Here is a 20614-nt window from a genome sequence, read left to right on the forward strand (position 1 = left end):
TGGGAATACTTCCAGCTTTTTAGCCTCAAAAAGCCTCCATGAAGCAATGATTTGCCATTAACCCCAAATCTGAACTCTCTGATTAAAATCTTGCAAGAGCTGCAGTGGCAGTTTGAAGAGTTCTTTTTAATAATTACTGCAAAGACAAGCATTCCCCTGGAGACATGGGGTAGCATTCCACCTCCCAAAGCCAAGCTATCCATTAATCACAGGAGAAGAGAGGCCACTGAACATGGCATGTTACTGTTTGCTAATTTTAACAGCTACAGTTCTTCAGGGCACTGTGCTCGCAGTCACCCTGTGTGGTCTTGCAAGCACTAAGGGCCTCAACCTCTAAGCTCTGACTTCCTCAACGAGGACTCTGCGACACCTGCACTCGCACCTCATCCAAGGCTTCAGCCCAGTGAAATGGATCACATGGAGTAAAGCCACTCTTGGCTTAAAGAGACTGCAGTGGCATGAGTCAGGCTAAAAGTCACCAGCACCTGGCTGCTTTTATTTCAAAAGTTAGTCAGGCCAAGAGGATTCACCCATTATGTTTAAGCACAACAAACGTAAAGCCAAGCTATTCTATTATTTACTGATACTCAGACGGAAGTTTATAATGAAATTTATAAAATTATACTACAATCTGTGTGACTTAAGCATGACGTTAATGCCTTCCGACTTAGAGTACTAAGGTCTAGAGCCCTCCATCTACAGGTTTACCCCCCACTCAAGGTCCAGGAAGCAAGCAGCACAGCAAACACCCATAAACTCACTCAAGACATCCCCAGCCCCTGCAAGCATCAACTAATGTAATGAAATGGAAAACGCTCAGATCCTCTGTGCTTCTGCAAGCATTACTGGTAAGAAAGAAGAATGAGATCTTCACTGCTAAAGACCTACACCCCAGAGTCTGAAAACATGCCTAATCCAGAGGCTAGAGAGTCTTTGCACTGCAGCTCTTGGGAGGCATGTACTCACAAAAAAGCAAAGAATTTTCTTTATAGCAGTGAAGAGTCAAATTACACTTTTTAAACAGAATGCAGCTGTTGTAAATCTACAAATAGCAGAAAGCTGAAAACACCACCAAGACCTGAAGGGACACCCACAAACCCACTTGTATTTGAAAAAGATGTTTAGTGAAAATCTACTGGCAGAAGGTAATGGTGCCTGCTAAAAGGATCAAAACACTGCCTGTCAGAAGTTACACAAGGTTTTTGCCTGGTACACTGAATTTATTCCCCTGCACCCTCACCATTAGCACTGTTAAAGTCTTTACTTCCTTAAGGTACAGAGAGAGCACCCCTCTACTTCTCAACATAATCTGGCACACCACATAGATGTCTAGGCTCCAAGACACATTTAGTGAGGTAAACCTCATTTTCAAGAAGTCCTGTACAGTGGAATGCCTGGGGCTTAGGCAGTATGAGATGCACAAAAAACAGTATCTAGAAAGGCTGATTTGAAAAACAAGAAAGAAAAATTCTCAGCAAGTGCCATTATCACAGCTAAGAAATCTTTAAGGTATTTAATTTTAACTTTAACCTCTGTAAACCACTAGAGACATATCCACAATGAAGATAAATGAAATTATTAAAAAAACAAATAAACAATGCCAAGCCAGGATCCAACTTAAAGAACTTTATTTAGTTAAAATAAGTTTAAGTCAAAATGCTGCATAACAAAACCTCCAAACCAAAACTCAGTTAATGCTCCTTTTCCCCTCTGCAAAGCAGCACAAGTAAGGCACACATAAATGAAGTTATTTGCATAGGATGCAAAGCAGCACAGATGCAGTTTCATGCTCTGTATTTAAATCTTAGTATTCCAACCCCTAAGAAAAAACACCCCTTCAAACTTGGTTAGAAATGGTAAGTTACAGGCTTCTAGTACCCAGAGACTGAGGCATTAAGGCCTTCCGTGCTGTCTACCCTTACCCTGATACATACTACTTGTTTCATTAAATATCTTTTTGGCACATACATACCATCATCCTCCTGTGGAGATTTCTTTTTGAATCCTCCATTCTTCTGGTTACTTCCCCGACAGCTTGAAGTAGTAAACCAGTAAGTGCTACCTACAGGAAAGCAGAGTTAAGTTGTTACTACCAGCAGACCTCAGGAGACAGTGAGGGGGTCTGAGGATAGCAGAAACACATGAGCTCCAAGTGCAGAGAAAGCCGAGCTCCGTGTCCACCCAATAACACAGTTTTGCTCCTGTGCCAAGGAAACAAGACATGCTCATCAGAAATAGTCACTACAAGGACAGACTGTCACTTTCCTCATATATATTTCTTGACAATCCAGTAAGAAATTGCTTTGTTCAGAGATTATTTTAATGGAGCAAAGATAATAATTTGGAGAAATTTCTTCTGAGCTGGAACTTGTACACAATTCCCAAACCATAGTTAACATTGGTATGAGTCAAGAACAGCCTCACGCTATGAACTGTAGATACCTATTACAGGAAATATATATACTGGACTTAAATGCAGGTTTCTCAGTAAATGCTGATAGGATACTCTAATAAAAGCAAAAAAGGTAATGCTTCAAACAGTAACACTCACAGTTGCTGCCACTGTGGTTTAAGCCCAGCTAAGGCTTTTTCACCAGAAATACAAGAAGTTGAGAAGCCAGACAACTGACTTGACGACAGTAGTTTCCACTTCCCATGGTCCTTTCATGAAGACTCCAGAAAAAGGAGTAGGCCCAGAAATTGGAACTGCTTGTCCACTGCTACTTCTACTAGAGGGATTCACTGTCATTTGAAAGATTATGCATATATTTTAACTTAAAACCTCTAGCCCTCTCAAAGGTGGAGCAGCCCAAGCTCAGTGGGCCCACACTGGCCAGCACAGCTGTGACCAGTTTTGTTCAAATCTCAAAGGCAGTAGCAAACTCATCTTTGCAATCTGAAGAGGGCAGGAAGAAGAGTAATTGCCTTTGTTCCACCTTACTGTGCTTTTGCTCTAAGAATTCAGGTAACTTTTTCTAACATACACTTTCAACTTGCTCCTGTGAAAGGCTTTCAAGCAAGGTCCTACAATATGACTTCTGAAAAAGGTGAATGACATTTTCGTCTTAGGCTTTGCTAATGAGGCAAAGAAAGATTCTCTACTTTAAAATCTGCAGTTTTTAAATTAGCTTTTAGGTCTACTGACTCAAGTGCTTCCTTAATCACAGAGCTCCTTGTGGAAAAGTGCCATTGTTCGTCCCTGTCACCAAACAAAAACCTAGAACCTCTGTAAAATTCACACAGCTCCCAAAGCCAAGAACAGAACAGCTTTATTTCAGTAACACAGGCAGTGAAGGTAAGGAAAAGTCAATACTCTCACGGAGTATGACCTTTTCACCTCCTCCACCTGTACAGTTGCTTTTTGGGACTCACCTAAGAAATTCCGAAGCCGGACTGGATCACGAATTATGTGTTGCTTCACCAGGACTCCACCAAGACCCTGACACATGGGGAAGCGTGTTGGTGACAGAAGGCTCTGAGAAAGAAGAAAAACAAAAAGCAAACTATTGGAAAAGCAGTGTGACTGCTTAACCTTTATATACTCTTCAAGACTAACACTCCTAAACATGAAAATACTGTGGGTAAGTTGCAGGACCATCAGCTAGGAGACCTTAATATTACATCTAGCTGTGCTGTACGCTTGCCATGTGACTGTGAAGATGTTGTTTATAACCCAGTTTAAAAGAAAAGCACATGTGTAACTAGGAACATACACTCAAAACACTTTAAAATTTTATCTTCTCCTTCCTGTGGCTCTGTTCTTCATTGTAATGATATGTTGAAAGTCAGTTCTTAAAATGCAGAGATACCCTCCCACAAAGCGGAAATCTTAAGCACCAGTACTTTTTACCCTGCTCCACAGCAGGAAGGACAACACAGCCATTTCCCCACAGTAATTCGGCAGTAATCCTGTAGTCGATACTCACGCTTAAGGGCAACTTCTCAACATCTGAACTAACATTTACTAATGCTCTCACTGTACACAAGCCTATCACGTTCTCTGATGTGTGATTCCCTGTCCCACCACCCCTCTATTGCACAGGCACAAGTTTCTGTGCAGCAAAACAGAGAGAAGCACTAACTAGGCCAAAATCCCTCACCCTTTTTCCCCGACTTGCTGGAAAGCAACAACACAGCTTTTGCTGGCTTAAGATGGTGACCTCTTGGTATGGATACCTTTTAGAATAGAACAGCTAAGACTAATTTTGACAACAGAAAAACCCTGGCATGATTCAAAAACAGTCCTTCAATTGTTCTTCCTCCACTGCCTGCTTAGATGGCCAGTACTTTTTCACTGCACTGCAGAAAAACTCACAAGTAAGTTCTCACTCGTGTTCAGGGCCAGGTGGGACAGAGCCTTGAGTGACATGTTTCCATGTGAGGTGTCCCTGCCCATGGCAGGGGGGCTAGAACTAGATGATCTCAAGGCCCCTTCCAACCCTAACTATTCTATGATTCTGTGTTGGAGGCCTTGTTTAAACGAGAGCCTTGCCTTCTGTTTTAAGGGCTAAGCTAGAGGGACCTGTGATACCAAGAGCACAGCAAAATGGGGAAAACACATCGTGGGGCACACCAATGCGGTGTGCATGAGTGATGCAAAGAGTCGGCACGATTAAAATTGGAGAAAAAAAAACCTTTTAATCAACGTTTTATTGCATACAACAGCCTACATGCTATCCCCATACCAGTTTTCCCCCGTGTTACTGTTACAATGCACTGCCACAACGGACCTTCGGGAGGGTCCAGCCCGAGACACCCATTAGGGAAAGCCCTGCTTGGAGCAAGAGTCCGTTCACACATGGAGCCGGTGGGCTAAGCCAGCTCCCCCCTGCCCGTTCGCCTCCTCCTCCGGTGCTCCCAGTCCCACCTCAGAGGGACACTGCCCAAGGGAGGGGGGCGGCGGCCCCGGGCTGCTCCAGCACGACCCTCCCCGGTAACCGGCGCTGCACCCTCCGCCGCTTCCGCAAGCTCCGCCCCGCGGCCAGCCCACCCCGCTCCGCCGCCCGTTACCTGCAGGCCTCGACCTGCGCCGAGGGCAGAGCCACCGGGCCGCGGGCGAGCCCAGGCCCAGGCCGGGGCGGGCGGCGGGGCAGGCCGCCGCCAGCAGCGCCCCCGGAGCAGGAGCAGCCGCAACACCATGACTCGCCGGCTGTCCCACTCTGCCTTGCAGACCTCCGAGGAGCGGCAGCAGCTAACGGGCACCGAGGAGCCGCGGGCCGCTGCGCTCGCCGCCGCACCGGGAACCGGAGGCCTCACTGGGCACGGAAGTGACCGCTGATAAGCGGGCGGCCATCTTGGAAAGGGGCCGATGGCGAGAGCAGTGCCATGCCTTAAGATGGCGGTCTGAGCGCTGGCCCCGCCCCCGGCCGCCGCCGCGCGGGGTCTGCCGGGACGGCCCGAGCCGTTACCACAGCAACGGGGAGTCCCGGTGGCTGCGGCCCCTTGCGAGAGGCCCGGCCCCGGGCGGGGGCCCCGCGGAGCGGCCGCAGTCCCGGTCTCGGCTGCCCGGGCTTGGCCAGGCGCGTCCCAAGGCGGGCTGCCCTCTGCAGGTGAGCCCCAGGCCAAGGTCTGCCTGGCCAGTCCCCCTGGAGCAGTCTGGTTCCCGCAGCGCAGGCAGGTCCCCAGGCCGCTCCCGCAGATTTAGGCATGGAGGAGGACCAACAGCTAGGAGGAGTAAGCAGGCTCCTGCAGGCACGGGAGAGCGGGGTTGTGGCAGGCGGGGAGGGAGACCTGGCACTGCATTAAAGCAGCAGGGAGTACGCAGCGAGCCCCGTTCTGGGTTTTTTATCACTCTTAACATCATGTCCCACATAATTGTAACGGCTGGAAAGAGAACAAAGAAATGACCTCTGCAATCCTAGATTCATGACAGAGGAAAGAGGCCCGCTGCCTCCCTGTGCAGCTGTTGCTGAGGAAAACTCCCCTTCTGAACTCAAGGTATAAATTAGCTCTGATAGAAAACAGCATTTAATAATCTGCAGCTGAGCATGATGGATTATCAAGTACTCTCAGAAGTGAAATGAGAGAACAAATATACATGTACAACAATGTGTTTGCTCTTTGCCAGGCAGGTTAGCTGGCTCCTGTGATCTCTCTTCCGTGGAAAAGCCATTACAATGTGTTTGACAAATCAGCGTGGCGAAGCTACAATGCACCCATTACCCTGTGTTTGAAATTGTTTTGGTGCAGGTGTGTGGTTGTAACAGGGGTGGACCGCTCACCTCCCCTCAAGCATTACACCAGAGTGTGTCAAGGTTATGAGTTGTGTTAAGTTCCCTGTGTACAGAGACCATAAAGGTCATTGTATTTTAAGTCCCTGATCCTAAATCTTGTGTAATCTCTTCCTGTTTTGCACTAGTTGTGCACCGCTGAGTGGGTGGCCTCAATGTGCTCTGCTGAGTGTTTCTTTGGGGCAGGAAGGCATTTCAGAGCCATCACCTCCCTCCTACCACAGTTACACCCTTCTTGCTCTACTGAAATGAATATTCTGTTTGTAAGGCTAGCAGGTCTGATCTCTCCTGCCCAAGTCCTTTGATGCGCTTCATGAAATCATAGAATCATAGAATAGTTCCTTCTGCCTCGCTGAACAGGATGGTTTCTGCAGCTTTTTCTCCCTCATTCCTCTCCATGTTTCTCCCCTCACACGCCTCAGGGACAACTTTTGGGTTCCTCGCTGTTGTTAGTTCTCCTAACTTACCTGTCCTCAAGTATCTCAGGCATTCTTGAATGGGAGGTTGCAGGGCTACATATAATAATAATAAATAATTATGTCCCTTCCCAGCGGGTCTGAATTAGCATCCTCTTTCTAGAAGAGTCTCTTAGGATGTTAATTGTCATCTGCCCCCTGGGATGTGTCTAAGTAAACCTTCTACCAGCAAGATCTAATAGCATGTTAATGTCCTCCTCACTCCTGGAAGTCTCTTTGTATCATTGGCTTAATCGTCAAACAGCTTAATTTACAGACACAGAATTAAACTGGTTGCAATTAATCCATACTGGCTGGTCATAGTGTCATCAGTGAGGAGGTGACAATAGAGATACAGATCCCACCCGGCATGGCTGGACAGACCGAGCTGGTGCTGCAGTGACCATAAGTGAGTAGGTCGGGGAAGGACAGGAGAAGCAGCTCTGGCTGAGAGCAGACATGGGCACAGCACAAGGTCTTTGTTCTATACCACCCATGCACAACAGCCTGCTTCGCTGGGTGGCTGCTACCGAGACGAGTGTCATGTCTGCACCCACCTTGCAGAAGGATCCGTGTGGGGGTATTTGTGCCTCAGCTATGTCTGCAGGAGGAAAGGGCTCGTTTGGAAATGCTGTGCCCTCTAGCACAGGCACAGAGGTGCAGGCTCTCCACTGGGCATAGAGCAACCTTGGAGAAGCACATAAGGGACCAAGCGGCTGTGGGGCCCAGCAGTATGCACACCCCTAGCTCTGCTTCACTCAAGGCATGTCACACCTTGCTTCCATCCATTTTCTGAGCAGACCTATTGCTAATGAGGCTTAATCTATTTTTAAAGAGTTGCATCTTTTAAAGGGAATTACAGCCTGATTAGAAGGTGAAAGTACAGTTTGCTTAGACAGGGCTTCCCTGACTTCTACCATTCTGACCCAAGATTGAGCCAAATGGGTTTCGTGATGCCTGCCTTACAGCTTTGCCTCAGTGAAGACAAAATTGGACCCATTTAATGATGGAAGGCAAGGAAAGCTGAAAGGGTCCAATGCCTAGCACAGGCAACCCCCAGCTGCATCTGGGTGGGCTCGCTGACTGGAACACGCTGCATTTCAGGGCTACAGGGCAGCTGGGCTGTTGTTGTGATGCTCCTAGCAGAAGCTGCTGCCTTGATGTGACAAAACCGTACATACTGAGGTTATGTATGTTCATATAACCACAGGAACAAATGAAATACGGCTATTTACAGACCCACCATGTAGCTGGAGTTGACATGACTCCTATTCCTCCTTTCGTGCTGTGCCTTGAAGGGAACCTGGCATTCTTCACCTTGCTGGTGCCAAAACAAAGGGTCACCAGAAGTGTCAGGAGGTTTTGCCCTGTGTGCAGACAGCACCTGCCGTGGCCACACTGTGACTTCTGCATGGGCAGCTCAGGCTGTGTATGCGGAAGTGAGCACTGTCCTCTCTGTGTGTGCGAGAGATGACCTTGGGGAAGGTGGCTTCAGTCACTGCCCTTGGACTGGCAATATGCTCCTTTGGGAGTAAGCCAGTGCTCTGAGAAGAGAGATATAACCTGATCCAGGCTTGGCCTCACTGGGATGTACTCCAGCTGTGACATCACTCAGTAATACCACGTGTATTTACTTACTACTGGGGAAGGGTGCTGGATTGGAGTCTGAAATCCCTGGTTTATCTCCTGAGCAGGTTAGGGACAGGAAGCAGCATTAGCAACCCCATCCTGTGTTTTTCAGGCCAAGAGATACCCATTTCCTGAGCCAGCACAGCTCTCAGCTCTGCTACATTGGAGAACCCACATCTCTTACTTCCATGTCCCTGTAAGACAGTCTTCCTGCCCTTTTTCCTGCCCCAGAGTCTCAGGAAGCTCTTTGTAGAATGCCATAAATCCCTCCATCTTGGCTCCAGCTCATTTCAACACAGCACTCTGCAAACTGAAAGAAAGGATACATGGTGTCAGGCAGCCACTGCACCATCCACAGACTTCACATCCATAATGAATCAATGGGTTAAATGTAGAGCTGAAGGTGCTAGAAAGTAAATTCAGACATTCAGAATGAAAAAATGCTGTTACCCTCCCCAGCAGCAGAAGCCAGGCTGCCTCTGCGGCAGGACAAAAAAACACAGCCCCAGTGGTTCCAGCACCCTTCAGCAGCTTGCACCTCTCATGTACCAGATATATTTTCTTTAGATGTCTTCTTTGCAGATGACATGTCAAGGTCATGGGATAGATGCTCCCCTTCTGCAAAGCAAGGCCAAGCATCCAGGAAAGCCTCAGGCTCAGAAATAAAAGCCATGCTTAAAAGGCCATACTTCTTGTCCCTCAAGCACAGTGAAACCCCTCACCATGTAAAGATCTGTTCAGCAAGTAGCCTCTTCATATGAGCCACTCCAAAACCATCACACCTATTCCTCCAGGAACAGCTTGGGATCACTGCCACTGGCACACCCACATCCCAACATGCTGATCTTGCATGCAGAGGACAGCATGGCACTTAACCCTGCTCCTCCCTCGGGGCAAGGAGGACACCCCAACCCCATGGTGAGGCAGCTGGCAGGCATAAGGCATAACTGGGAAGCAGTGCTGGGATACAAACTTATCTTCGAGTCACCTCTAAAGACCGGGGAGTTTAACATAGGAAGGTGACAGATGGCCATAGGCAGGGGATCAGAGGGAATCAGCCGTAGAGCAGCAGTGACCGAACCGTCTGCCAGCCATGGCTTACGAATCGCTAGAAAAGCAAAGTCAACACAAGAAGGAGCAACACTGAGAGAAGTGAGATGGGTACTTCTCAGCTTGGCTTGCAGTGGTAGAGCAGGAGGAGGGAAACTGCTTGTTTGTGATTCAAAGGCCATGAATGAGCAGATTGCTCCACAGGAGCACACTCCCTGGAGGGCTCCTGGAGCGTGCAGAGCACAGGAGAAGCCCAGGAATCTGTGTGCTGAAGTCATCTCCAAACCTTGCAGGCTGGAGGAGGTCAGTAAGCTTCAAGTGAGCAACTGTCACTCCACACCCCTGAAATCCATAAGCAGGCTAAGAAACCTAAAGCCTGTCATTAGGAATCATAAAAGCAGTAATTATAACAGGACTGTCATGAGGTCACACCTAGAACATCAATATGAGGCATTTATCCAGCAGCAGGGGACCACTACCCTCAGAAAACATCCTTCTCTAGGGATGCAGAAGGCCCAAAGCTCCCTGGACTTACTATTCACAAGGGCATAGGGTCCTGCAAAGAACCATGCAAATACATATTACAAGAGCAGCACTTGAGCTTTGAGGGGTCCAAAACCACTGCTGCCTGATCAGGCTGAGGGTGTGGGGGAGCACCAGAGCTAGTCCAGGTCCTAATCCAGGGCCCTGTGTGGGGTCTGCTGGGCCACCACTGATCACACCGTGGGCTGCAGTGAGGAGTTAAACCTTCAAAAGGCAGCTGATCTGGTAGGAGTGAGCTGTTGCTTTAGTTTAGCCTTATTATTGAACCACATCTCATGGAGCTGTGAGCAAGCGCCTCATTATAAAGCGGGTGGAAGCCCAGCCTTTTATTTCTTAATGGCATCACAGGCAGAAGGGCTTGTTCTAAGTTGGAGTTGTCCTTTAACAGCGACAAAAGAAAAAAAAACACCACCACCAAAAAAAAAAAACAAACAAAAAACCCAACAAGGATGACTTGAAAGTAGTTTTATTTAAGAAAAATGAGATTGTGTGCAGAGTTGGAGAGACTTCTGCTGCACTACCAAGAGCATCAGCTGTACTCCTTGCTGGCTTTCCAAATGGCTGCTTTGTTTGCCAAAACCATCTCTCTTCAAAATGTTAATAGATGACACGAATTAAAACATGATCCAAGCTTAAAGTAAAAGTTCTTCTAAAGTTTTATTCACTTGGCCTCTGTTGTTGGCACCTGACTGGTCACACAGGATTTACCCTGGTGTGTGACTGTAGCAGTCATAAATCACACATTGTCTCATCTATTAAAAATAGATTCCCTTCTTTACATCTTAAGAGGAGCTGAATCAGCAGAGAAGTGCACCCACATGAGCACAGATGGGTAGTTTTGACCTTATGGTTATCATAATGATTCCTTCCACCACAAGAGTGTTGCTGTAGAGCTTCACGGGAGCTTGGCTAAAGCAGAGATGGACAGGTCCACCCCGAGGTTGAAAACGGAGGTGAGCACCAGACGCAGATGCCATCTCCAGAATGGGACAGGGCAAGAGAAAAAGAGCAAGGATCAAAGGGTCACTGAGCTCCTTCCCCAAATCAGCGTCCCTTCAGTTTGCTGTAACAAACGGGAATAGGCCTGAGCACATTCCCCAGTGGCCTAATTCCTCTGCCCCCATGCAACGTTCTCTTTCCTCAGCACAGCATACTTGTTTTGTTTTAGTATTTGAGAGCTCACAACCTCTACTGCAGGATAAAGGTGCTCAACAATTATAGGTTGTAGAGCTTTTTTCCTCATAAGTATGGTAATTACATTGCAAGGAGCAAAAGCCACCCCAGGGTAATGAACCCAAGCAGGCTGAACACCCTCGTCATAGCATTCTCACCTAGAAAACACCCCCAACTGGAACCATCCTGCCCTGCTCCCACTGTTAGCTTTCTTCACCGAGTGCTTTTACTGTCCTTCCCTTAAATCAGTTGATTGTCCACACTGTTGCCTTCAAGTAGAAAAGGGTCAGGGTGATGCAGAAAGGATTTAACTTCCTCTCCAGCACTGGATCTTTGACCAGGATGACATTCAAGGCTGTCAAGGAGGCAGTTACAGCCAACTATATTTAGGAAATGAAAAAACATACTTCTCCTTTCATCCAGTCACTCAGAGGCCCCAGAGATGCAGACGCTTACTTGCAATGTTTTCAGAGTAGTGTGACAAGAAGATTAATGGAAGGAGAACAAAAAAGCCTCAACAACCTTTCTTTTGACTGGTTTAGGAGATCTGACAGAGGAGGAGGAAGATGGGCAGAGATAAAAAGACTAAGCCTAAGTAGAACACAGGACCAGCTTAACAGGCTCAGGATAAATCTCTCTCTGTTATTTAACAGCAAAGTCGGACACGTGTTCGCAAGCCACTCCTTCATCACCACTGAGTCCAGCAAAGAGATCTTCCTTCCTGGGGGACTACTGGCATCCCCCATACATGAGAACAATCCTTTAGGCTGCCAAATCTGTGACTCAAAGCAGAACTGTCAACGCCAGAAAAGCAATTGCAGTTATGAGCCACCCTCCTGGAAAGAGTGGGACAAACCCCCACAATGACCCAGATGAGGTCACCCTGGTTCCCCAACCTCAGCCACCAAAACAAAGGCCACACATGTGCTCCCATTTTGTACTTGATGTGAAGATCTACCCTGTAAATTCTCTGAGAAGGAATACCACAGCAAGTGGTTTATTACCTCAGTGATACAAGGGGCTCTGGCATGAGATGCACTGTACGAAATGCCTATGTACAGCTGGTGTTCCTACTTCGTAGAAGGGTTATGCTGAGCTCAGGCATGAGCAGCTGTATGCAAGTAACAGGATCCACCAGGAATTCTGGTGTTACCTTAGCACTGGAGAGCACAAACACAACGGGTGGGAACAGAGCAACTCTTGGGAGGAGATATGGCAACCTCACCACATGGCCACAGCTAGGGAGGACAGGCACTGGTGGGGTTTTCTCCAGTGCAGGAGCTGAGCCACTGTGTCACTGCCCCAGTCCCAGCAGGACAAAGGCAGGAGGCTTGTCCACTATCCTCATCTGGAGAACCATGGGTCTGGTTGTTTAGGAGAGACCCTGGAAATAAAACTAGCACAAAAACCTCTTGGTATTATGAAATTAGCACTTTGATGAGGAAAATAAACCCCAGGCACAACCACTGCAGCTGGGCAGGAGCAGGAGACCCATCCCAGGGCTGCAAGGGGGCATGGCCTGCGTTGCTGTGCCTTCCCTGTCTAGTGGTGACTGCCTGGGCACAGTGGAGGAGCCATGCTCACAGGCTTCTCAGGGGGCTAAGAGATGATGTGTGCACTGTGCCAACCCCTGCTGGTCGAACCAGCACAGACCCCAACCTGTATGACTCTCTCACTTTTCTCCTGCAGCCATGGTGCAGGAATGTTTCATGACAGTAATTCTCAAGAGAATTGCCTCTTCTGAAGGCAAAAGTGAACATTCAGCATTAACACCTTTTAATAAGAATGTAGTTAAGGAATTCGGCCCCAAATCACCAAGTGATTTGCAGCACTGTGTCTGTTGCCAGCAGTGGAGCCTTGGCAGGGAAAGATGGGATGAGTCCACTGCACTGCACCTGTGCCTGGTGTCTCATGGTGAGCGGCATGGTAACAAGGCACTCACCATCCCCCTGGGCCCACCCCAGCCTAAGACAGTGGTGACAGGGGAGCGGGAGCAGACCCACACCCGATCCCCGCCACTGCTGTTTCACAGCCCAGTGTGTTACCCCAATTCATAGAACCAACCAGGTTGGGAAAGCTCTTCAAGCTCACCCAGTCCAACCGTTCCCCAGCACTGCCAAGGCCACCACCGACCCACGGCACTGAGGCCTCGACTCCACGCTGTGTGAACACTGCAGGGACGGTGACTGCAGCCCTGCCCTGGGCAGCCTGTTCCAATGCCTGAGCACCCTCTGGGGCAGGAATTGTTCCTCAGCTCCATCTAAACCTGCCCTGGCGCAGCTTGGGGCCGTTTCCTCTTGTCCCATCCCTTGTTCCTTGGGAGCAGAGACCGCACCCCCCTCCCTACAGCCCCCTGTCAGGCAGTTGTACATTTTCGGCCACGTCAGTGGCCAAACGCTACCGGCCACTGCGCTCTTAACACGGGGGAGCCCCGTTAGCAGCGTCCCCACGCACCGGGCCTACACCTGAGGCGCAGGCAGCGGCTCGGCTGCGCCGGGACGGGCGGGAGGGCGGGTGAGGGCGCCCGGTGCGGAGACGCTCGGGGTGGGTGCGCGGGGGCTCCGAGGGCTCTGCCAAAGGAGGGACCGGGACCTGGACCGTCCTGCGCGGAGCCTCCGAGCGGACACCCCTTCCTCCCGGAAGCGCCGCCACGCTCATGACGTCAGCGGAGCCCACCAATAGGCTCCCGGGACACGTCGGCGTCCCCACTCCCGGCGTCCCCCGCGCGCGGCGGGAGGCGGGGCCTTGCGCCGCCGCGTTTCACCTCCCCCCCCCCCACCTCCCCCCAACCCATCGCGCTCCGCCAATGGGGAGCTCCGACGCGGCGGGCCAATGAGCGGCGGCGTCTAATCGGTAGCCGGTCGGTCGGTCGGTCGGTGGGGCGGCAGCGCTGCGAGCCGAGGCCGAGCGCGGCGGGGCCATGGAGCGCGCGGCCGGGAAGCGCCGCCGCCACTGCCCGCGCGCCCGCCGCTAGTCCCCGCGCGCCGCCGCCACCCCGCGCCGCCGCAGCCCCTTCGTCTTCCCCCCCCCAACCCCGCCGCCTACCTCTATGCGGCGGGGCCGGCGGAGCCGCAGGCCGCGCTCCCCCGCGAGGCTGACCTCGGCCTGCTGAGCCTGGAGCGCTGGTAAGGGGCGGCGGGGACGGTGCCCGCGGGCGGCCGCGGCCTGGTGTGGGAGGAGAGGGGCCTAGATGGGAGCTGGGGGACAGGGGGAGCCGAGGGCGTGAGGGCAAAGGGGCCCGGTGAGGGGGCACTGAGAGCGGTGCGAGGGGCTTGGGGGGGGGCGATGGGGAGAAGGGGGTTGTGGGGAGGGGCGGGGGGAGAACGACGCACCGAGGGTGAGGAAAGGATGTGGGGTTAGCGGGGGAAGTGGAGAGGGAGATTGGGATCAGGAAGGGCTGTGTGGGGAGAGGGGAGAGCGCTAGAAGGGGAGAGAGCCTGAGGGGGCCTCGCTGGGGTGAGGAGGGTTTTGGGGGGGCTGGTGTGTGCGTTTCGGTATTGGGGGGCTGGTGTGTGTGGGTCTTGAGAGGACTACAGGGAAAGCTCGGGCGCTGGTGAGCGTTGAGGGGTGTGGAGAGCCGTGGGGCACATGACGGGGCGGGAGGAACGTGAGGCTCCGGGTCGAGGCCGCAGCGTGGGCCCTGTGTCCCTCCCCACATCCACCCTGTTTTGTGGGGGGCGGCAGGGGGGGAGCTTGCCTTTCGGGGTGAGCGCTGTGCAGGGAGGAACAATACCAAAAGTTGTCTGAAATGGTAATTTCCGTTTCCCATTTCATCATCCCTGGGTAGGCGTTAGCCCTGCGTGTGTATGCGCAGAGGATGGAGCTGAACCGAGCTGCAGCCAGCCAAGCCCGGCTGATCCGCGTTTATTTATTTATTTCCTAGTTTAATCTTTAAATTGCTTGGTATTTTTCTCCTCGGAGAAGCCTTTGTATGCCGCGGAGGGGCTGCTCGACACCTTTGCCCTTTAGCAAAGAGAAGGGGGAAAAAAAGACAGAAAAAAAAAGAAAGAATGCGAACCTAAAACAGCTGCACTTCTGCAGCCCAGAATTAACCTCCCCCCCGCCCGGTTCATGGACTGCATGTTTAGAAAGGCAAATCGCTGCTCTACCCCCAGCCCTCTCCTCGAACAGCAGCCTGGACGAGCTGAGCCCTCGGTGCCCTCTGCCCTTTCCCAGGGAGAGCAGCTGTCCTGCGAGGGGTGTGCGTGCGGGTTCAGAACTGGCCTCTTCATTGAGGCACAGGAGTCGGTGTGTTTATGGGTTGGCCTCTACTCCAGGCTCAGAGATGTGTTTTGATATCCAGTTGCAGGAAAAGGGTTCCTCCCCCCTCCTGGTTTTGTACACAAAGTACTCTCTTACCACTGGGGACATGGCCCTATAGGCAGAGAACAAATTCCAGGCTGCTCTTGAAGCAAAATTCCCCTTGAGATGGCTTTTGAAACTGGGTATAGACCAATTCATTTTGTATTGTTTTTTTCCCCTTTCCTGTGCAGGCAAAGATATTTAGCTGAAAACATCTTGTTAATGTAATACTTTATAGTGGCTGTGTGCTTCCCTGAGATTATATAAATTTAAGGAACTTGGAATTAAATGTATTTATATTTTTTTTTCTTGTTCATAAAATGAAACATTTTTGTATAATCACTCCAATTATTTCTCTTTTTTCTGGGTGGGGGGAAACACTCCATGGAGTCATGGAGACGCAAAAGCAGATTAACTTCTGCCTGTTTTCAGATGGCATCGATACATTCTTTTGTGTGTGCTTTACCAGGAACTAAATATTTGCCTTGATTAACTTAAAAAGAAAAAAGCTGGCTTTTCACCAAGTGGATTTACTGATTTACTGGCAGCTGAAGGTGCGTGTTGGAGCACTTTTAAGTGGTTGTGGTGGCGTGCAGTGAAAGGGCTTAAAATGCTGCATGGAGCCAGACCTGCGCCGGCTTCTGTGTCTCAGCAGGGAAACTCTCAGGCACCTCCTTCCCTTACGCCTGCAGAGCATCACCCTGAAGCTGTGTGACCTGTTTTCTGCTGTGGGAAGCTCCCTTTGTGGAGGATCTCGGTCTGAGGGGTCGTCGTCTGAGCCCAAGGGTGTGCTCTCGGGGCTCTGCTTGAGCTGCTCCTGAAGCACAGTTACCCTCACGGCCTACCCATGCTCGTTCCCAAGGCAGAGCTGTGCTGTGCTGCTGTGTCTGTGCTGCCGTGTGGGTCCCTGTGTCTGCTCTTGCCACGGTGTGTGGGGGTTTGTGGAGCTCAGTGCTTTTGATGCAGAGATGCTCCAGGTCTCTGCTTCTGGGAGAACTCGTCAGTCCTAAAGGAGGTAGCACAGAAAAGGTTAGAACTTGCCAGGGCACATCTCATCTGTGTCCTCCCTGTGAAAGGGCGATGGGCCTCCGTGAGGTTTGCTGTGAACCTGTATTGTTGGGCTAGCAGAGACTTGCATCACCTCCAGACTTGTCTGAGTAAGTGCTGAGGGTTTGGTTTGCAAAAATCACAGCAGATGGAGTTGCCCTTATAGCCAGCGATGTGCTGGAGCTGGAGTGTGTGTAAGCCTTTTGATTTCTGCCCTCGTGACCATCTCCCGACTGGTTTTGCCTTGTTCCTGTTCACAGCAGTGATGACAGGAGCCCTGGTCATGGAAGCGTTTGCTGCTTTGACAGGCTGAGAGCTGGAGATGTTACATTTAGTGTTTCACAATTGGTTTTACTGTTTGGTTCTGCTTCTGCTTTTAGAAAATGAACTCTTGTCCCTATCCCCATTTAATTAAAAAAAGGCTCAGGGTGAAATGATTTTTTAAATGTGCTGCTTTTTGTTTTTAGGGTATTGTAATAGCATTTTCTCAGACTTAAACATGCAGATTGGCCATTATGAATGTCTGTTTTGAGCGGGGGAAGAAAACTCAAAAAATACCTTGAAAACAAAAAGCCCTTCATCAGAGCAGTGGGTTTGATTTCTTCCTTCGTGTGTGGCCGACAACCTGTTAAAATGATTTTATTTTCTGCTTGTGTTTCCATCAACTGAGTCCCCAAAACCACTTCTAAACAAACTGAAGCATCTCACAGTGTCATGCAGTGTTCTTCTGCTGTTCAGCAGAGCAGACAAATGTATTTCTCTAGGGTCAGTGAAGACTAGTCGTGTTAATCAATACTGTACCAGCAGTGCTCCCTTTCAGTAAACCAGATGGACTGCTCACGACTGGTGGTGATTATTTTAACTGTGTAATTGTAACATGGCTGCGTGATGACAGTGTTTCCTGCAGATACTTCAAAGGAAGGTTCCTGACAAGTATATCTTTACAGCATTTAATCTGTACTCTGTGTCTTTATGGTGTGGCCTTTGGATGTGTGTTTGAAGTAGGACAATTGTTTTTGTGTGGGCTTTTTTTTTTACCTTCTGTTTTTCTGCATGTTAAAAGAAGGCAATGCTCTGTAATAATGGAGTGTCTTGAATACAGGAGTAAAACCAGGATTGTGGGGGGGTCTCAGTTTCAGTTAGTTCAGTTAGTTGTGGGTTTCAGTTAGTTCTAGATCCATGCAGTGACTAAGGCAAAAACTAGGAAGAGCTTTAAGTCAATGTGAAGAAATTGCAGTATTTTTTAAGTAGTACTTGAATCTTCTCCAAGCTTTGTTTGTGGGGGGAAATACACTGTGTGGTGACTTGAGTCTTAACTGGGACAGTCTAATTACTCGGTGAAGAAATCCTTCTCCGAGGGAAGGAAATGCACAGGAGCTGGTTAATTACATTTTGTGAAGCGACTGAGCGAGGCTCCCTCCCGAGGGTTAGCCCCTCTTCCTCTTCCTGCCTCCTGAGCAGCACCTGAATTTCAGGCTTGACCGTCTGCCTCGTGGATTGAAATTCTTCCTCGGCATTAAGATTTAACGTTGGTAGATGCATAGCAAGTAGTGACAGGTACTGCTGCTTTCCAGTACAGCAAAGCAAATAATACTCGGAAATATTTACATGGTGGTTGTTATTCTAATCGTATTTCCTTTATGGGCCTCTAGTAAAGGTGGCTTGTCTGCTCCCCCCCCCCCGTGACGAGTCAGAACTGTAGGTATTCCAGTTGTAAACGGCTGTGGAGAGAAACTGGTGTCTCCATAGCAAAGATTTCAGTGTTTTGTGATTAGCCCACATGTATTTTTACCCCGTCTAATTTAAACCAGTCTGCATGGCACTTCGCAGGAGTGATTTGTTTGCGGCTTTGAAATATATTCTTTTTCCTGCGAGAGATCAGCGGCACGGAGGGAGCTGCTTTTTCCGAGGGTGCAGAGCGATGGGATTCTCCGCCAAGTCTTATGTAATTTGTATGTCACTGATGCATGGTCATAAAAATACTCTCAGGAATGTTGAAGGCAAAGCTGGTGTAGCCAATTATCTGAAATCACAGGCATCCTAAACCGTGTGGGCTTGTGCAGCCAGAGCCTTAATATGCTTGGGCAAAATGCTGTCTTCAGTATCCTGCTGTGAGGAGGGGGGGAAGCTGTCAGTGCCGGCAGTCTGGAGGCTGCTCTGGAGGGTATTCAGCTGTACCTGGAATTTCCAAGCCTTCCTGTGTGAGAACTGGTGCTTTCTGATCTATTTTGTCGTGCTATTGCTTGGTATTTAATTTGTCTGAGCCTGGGTGGTGGTGCAGGCTTCATCTGTGGCTGGTTATAGGTGATGCCAATTTGTAATCTTTTACAAGTGCGTATAAAAAAATATATATATAAAAAGCAGCTTAAATGCTAATAGCAGTGAAAAATCTGTTCGGCGTGTAGCGTGTGTGAAGAAAGCAGGCACACACGTTGGTCTGTGTAGTCTCTGTCAGATGAGCTGAGGGCTTTTAAAAAGCTGTTATAATTTTTATGCTGTATGTGGAATGGCTAATCCCATAAAAGCCTCGCACCTTTTGACAGATGAAACGCTGCTGTTCTTAACTTACTTGAGCAAAATATTTTTATAGATGGTATTAGCTCTGTGGCTCCAAGGGTAATGCAGTCCTTACACGAGAAAGATCTTGCTTTGATCTGACAGCTTTCAAGATCCATTTCCAATCACTGAGCTGCATTAACTCTGTTTATAGTGGTGCCCTCAGACTTTTTTGTGTTTATGTGATTCTTCAGGGTGTTAACATTTCTGTGTATACAAGTTCTTTTTAATAAACTGAAGGAGTAATTGGGGTCGGGAAAGGAAATAATCCTGTTAGAAGGTGCAGTTAATTATATCAGGCATTTTGGGTTCCAGAATTCTTCCTCTCGATTCTTTAATGTTTTCCCCACGCTGAAGGATGTAGAGAAATGACCAGATTGCCACCAAAACAGGACAGTGGGGCAGGGAGTGTCTCCACAGTTATTTTGGGAGTGTGAAGCAAGTGCAGCTGCAGGGTCTCTGGCTGTGAGGGTTGTGGGGAGGCTTCCCCAGCAAGCAGCCTCTTTCCTCTCTGCTATCCCTGCCTTCGACATGATGTGCGTGGTCCATTGGGAACGGCTGTCAGCAGGAGCAGCCCTCCCCTCTCCCCCTGTGCCTGCTCTCTTGCCAGGCCTCACGTATGAGAAAGCATCCTGGGTTTCCCTGCCCCTTTCAGTTTTGGTAGTGAAAAAGGCCTGAGCTCCTACAGAGGGTTTCTGAAACCTGCATCTCTTCTGGTTCATTTTCGAGTTCATCATGTGAGATGTTCCACTCGCTGCAGCATAGCTGTTGCGAGCAGTGAGTCTGTGAAGGCCGAACAGCTGAGAGATGCAGCCCCAATGTAAATGAGAAGCATGTGGTAGTCCTTAGCATTGCGGAGTAGTGGTGATGGAGAGTGAATTAGCTGTTGTAGCCAAGAGAAAGTGATGTTTTTTTTCTAGGTCAGGGTTGAAGGCACTGTCAGGGTGGTGATGTGAAGCATATATTACTGTCTGCATTGTCCCTGCCATATGGATGTGTGCAGCACTGCCCTTGGCACTCATGCATTGAATTATTTATCCTCTCAAAATCTGTAGGCAGCCTTTCTTCCCCTGTCTCTAAGAAAACCAAACTTATCCGATGAGTATTTCCTGCATTGGCAGGAGCAAGATATTGATTGTGTATCTTGTGTTTGTATTAGCAAACCAAAGGTTACATCTTTCAATATTTTGTGGAAACACTGAAATATTAATTCTGCTGGTAGGTGCAAGGTGTTTGTGCTGGGTTCATATGTGACTAAAATGTGTGCCTGTTTCTTTAGCAACAAAACTTACAGGCTTTGAAACTGGAAGGGGTAGGAAACTTTTTCAGTATGTGTAAAAGAAGCTTTGTCTGAACTATGTACTGAGGAAACTGGTGTTTCTTCTCACCTACAAACAGCGAGAAAGCATCTGCTTTCCTCTTGTGTTGTGTTGGATTTGCTTTGAGAAAATGATGATGCTCGTTTGAGCGGTCGGCTTCAGGTCCTCAGCTGGGATGCAGCATCTGCTGGGTGTCACAGAGGGGTGGCTAAATGGCTGTGGGTAGTGGGGGGGGGGGGGGAGCAAACACTGAACAAGCTGTAATTCATTTTTTTTTAAGCCTATCAGCTTTTTGGTGTAGAAAAGGTCA

The 20614-nt window shown here is 49.2% G+C and overlaps 2 protein-coding genes across 4 annotated transcripts in view; one reads left to right on the top strand and one right to left on the bottom strand.

The window, feature by feature from the left end:
- The window catches only part of SPG7 (SPG7 matrix AAA peptidase subunit, paraplegin), a 30820-nt gene extending 25456 nt beyond the window's left edge, over window positions 1-5364 (bottom strand). The window contains exons 1-3 of the mRNA XM_061477348.1: window positions 5011-5364; window positions 3373-3475; window positions 1973-2062 (exon numbers count right to left, since the gene is read on the bottom strand). Coding sequence (XP_061333332.1) covers window positions 1973-2062; window positions 3373-3475; window positions 5011-5139 — 322 coding nt within the window. The 5' untranslated portion in view covers window positions 5140-5364. The remainder of the gene's footprint in view (window positions 1-1972; window positions 2063-3372; window positions 3476-5010) is intronic.
- Window positions 5365-14072: 8708 nt separating this feature from the next.
- ANKRD11 (ankyrin repeat domain containing 11) overlaps window positions 14073-20614 on the top strand; it is a 153611-nt gene continuing 147069 nt past the window's right edge. For all 3 annotated transcript variants that reach the window (XM_061477322.1, XM_061477320.1, XM_061477324.1), the window contains exon 1: window positions 14073-14205. The gene's annotated coding sequence lies outside the window, so the exon portion shown is untranslated. The remainder of the gene's footprint in view (window positions 14206-20614) is intronic.

The sequence above is a fragment of the Pezoporus flaviventris genome, unplaced genomic scaffold (assembly GCF_033815535.1).
Source record: "Pezoporus flaviventris isolate CSIRO_AGI_PZ_B2104156 unplaced genomic scaffold, CSIRO_AGI_Pfla_v1 ptg000105l, whole genome shotgun sequence".
Classification (NCBI taxonomy): Eukaryota; Metazoa; Chordata; class Aves; order Psittaciformes; family Psittacidae; genus Pezoporus; species Pezoporus flaviventris.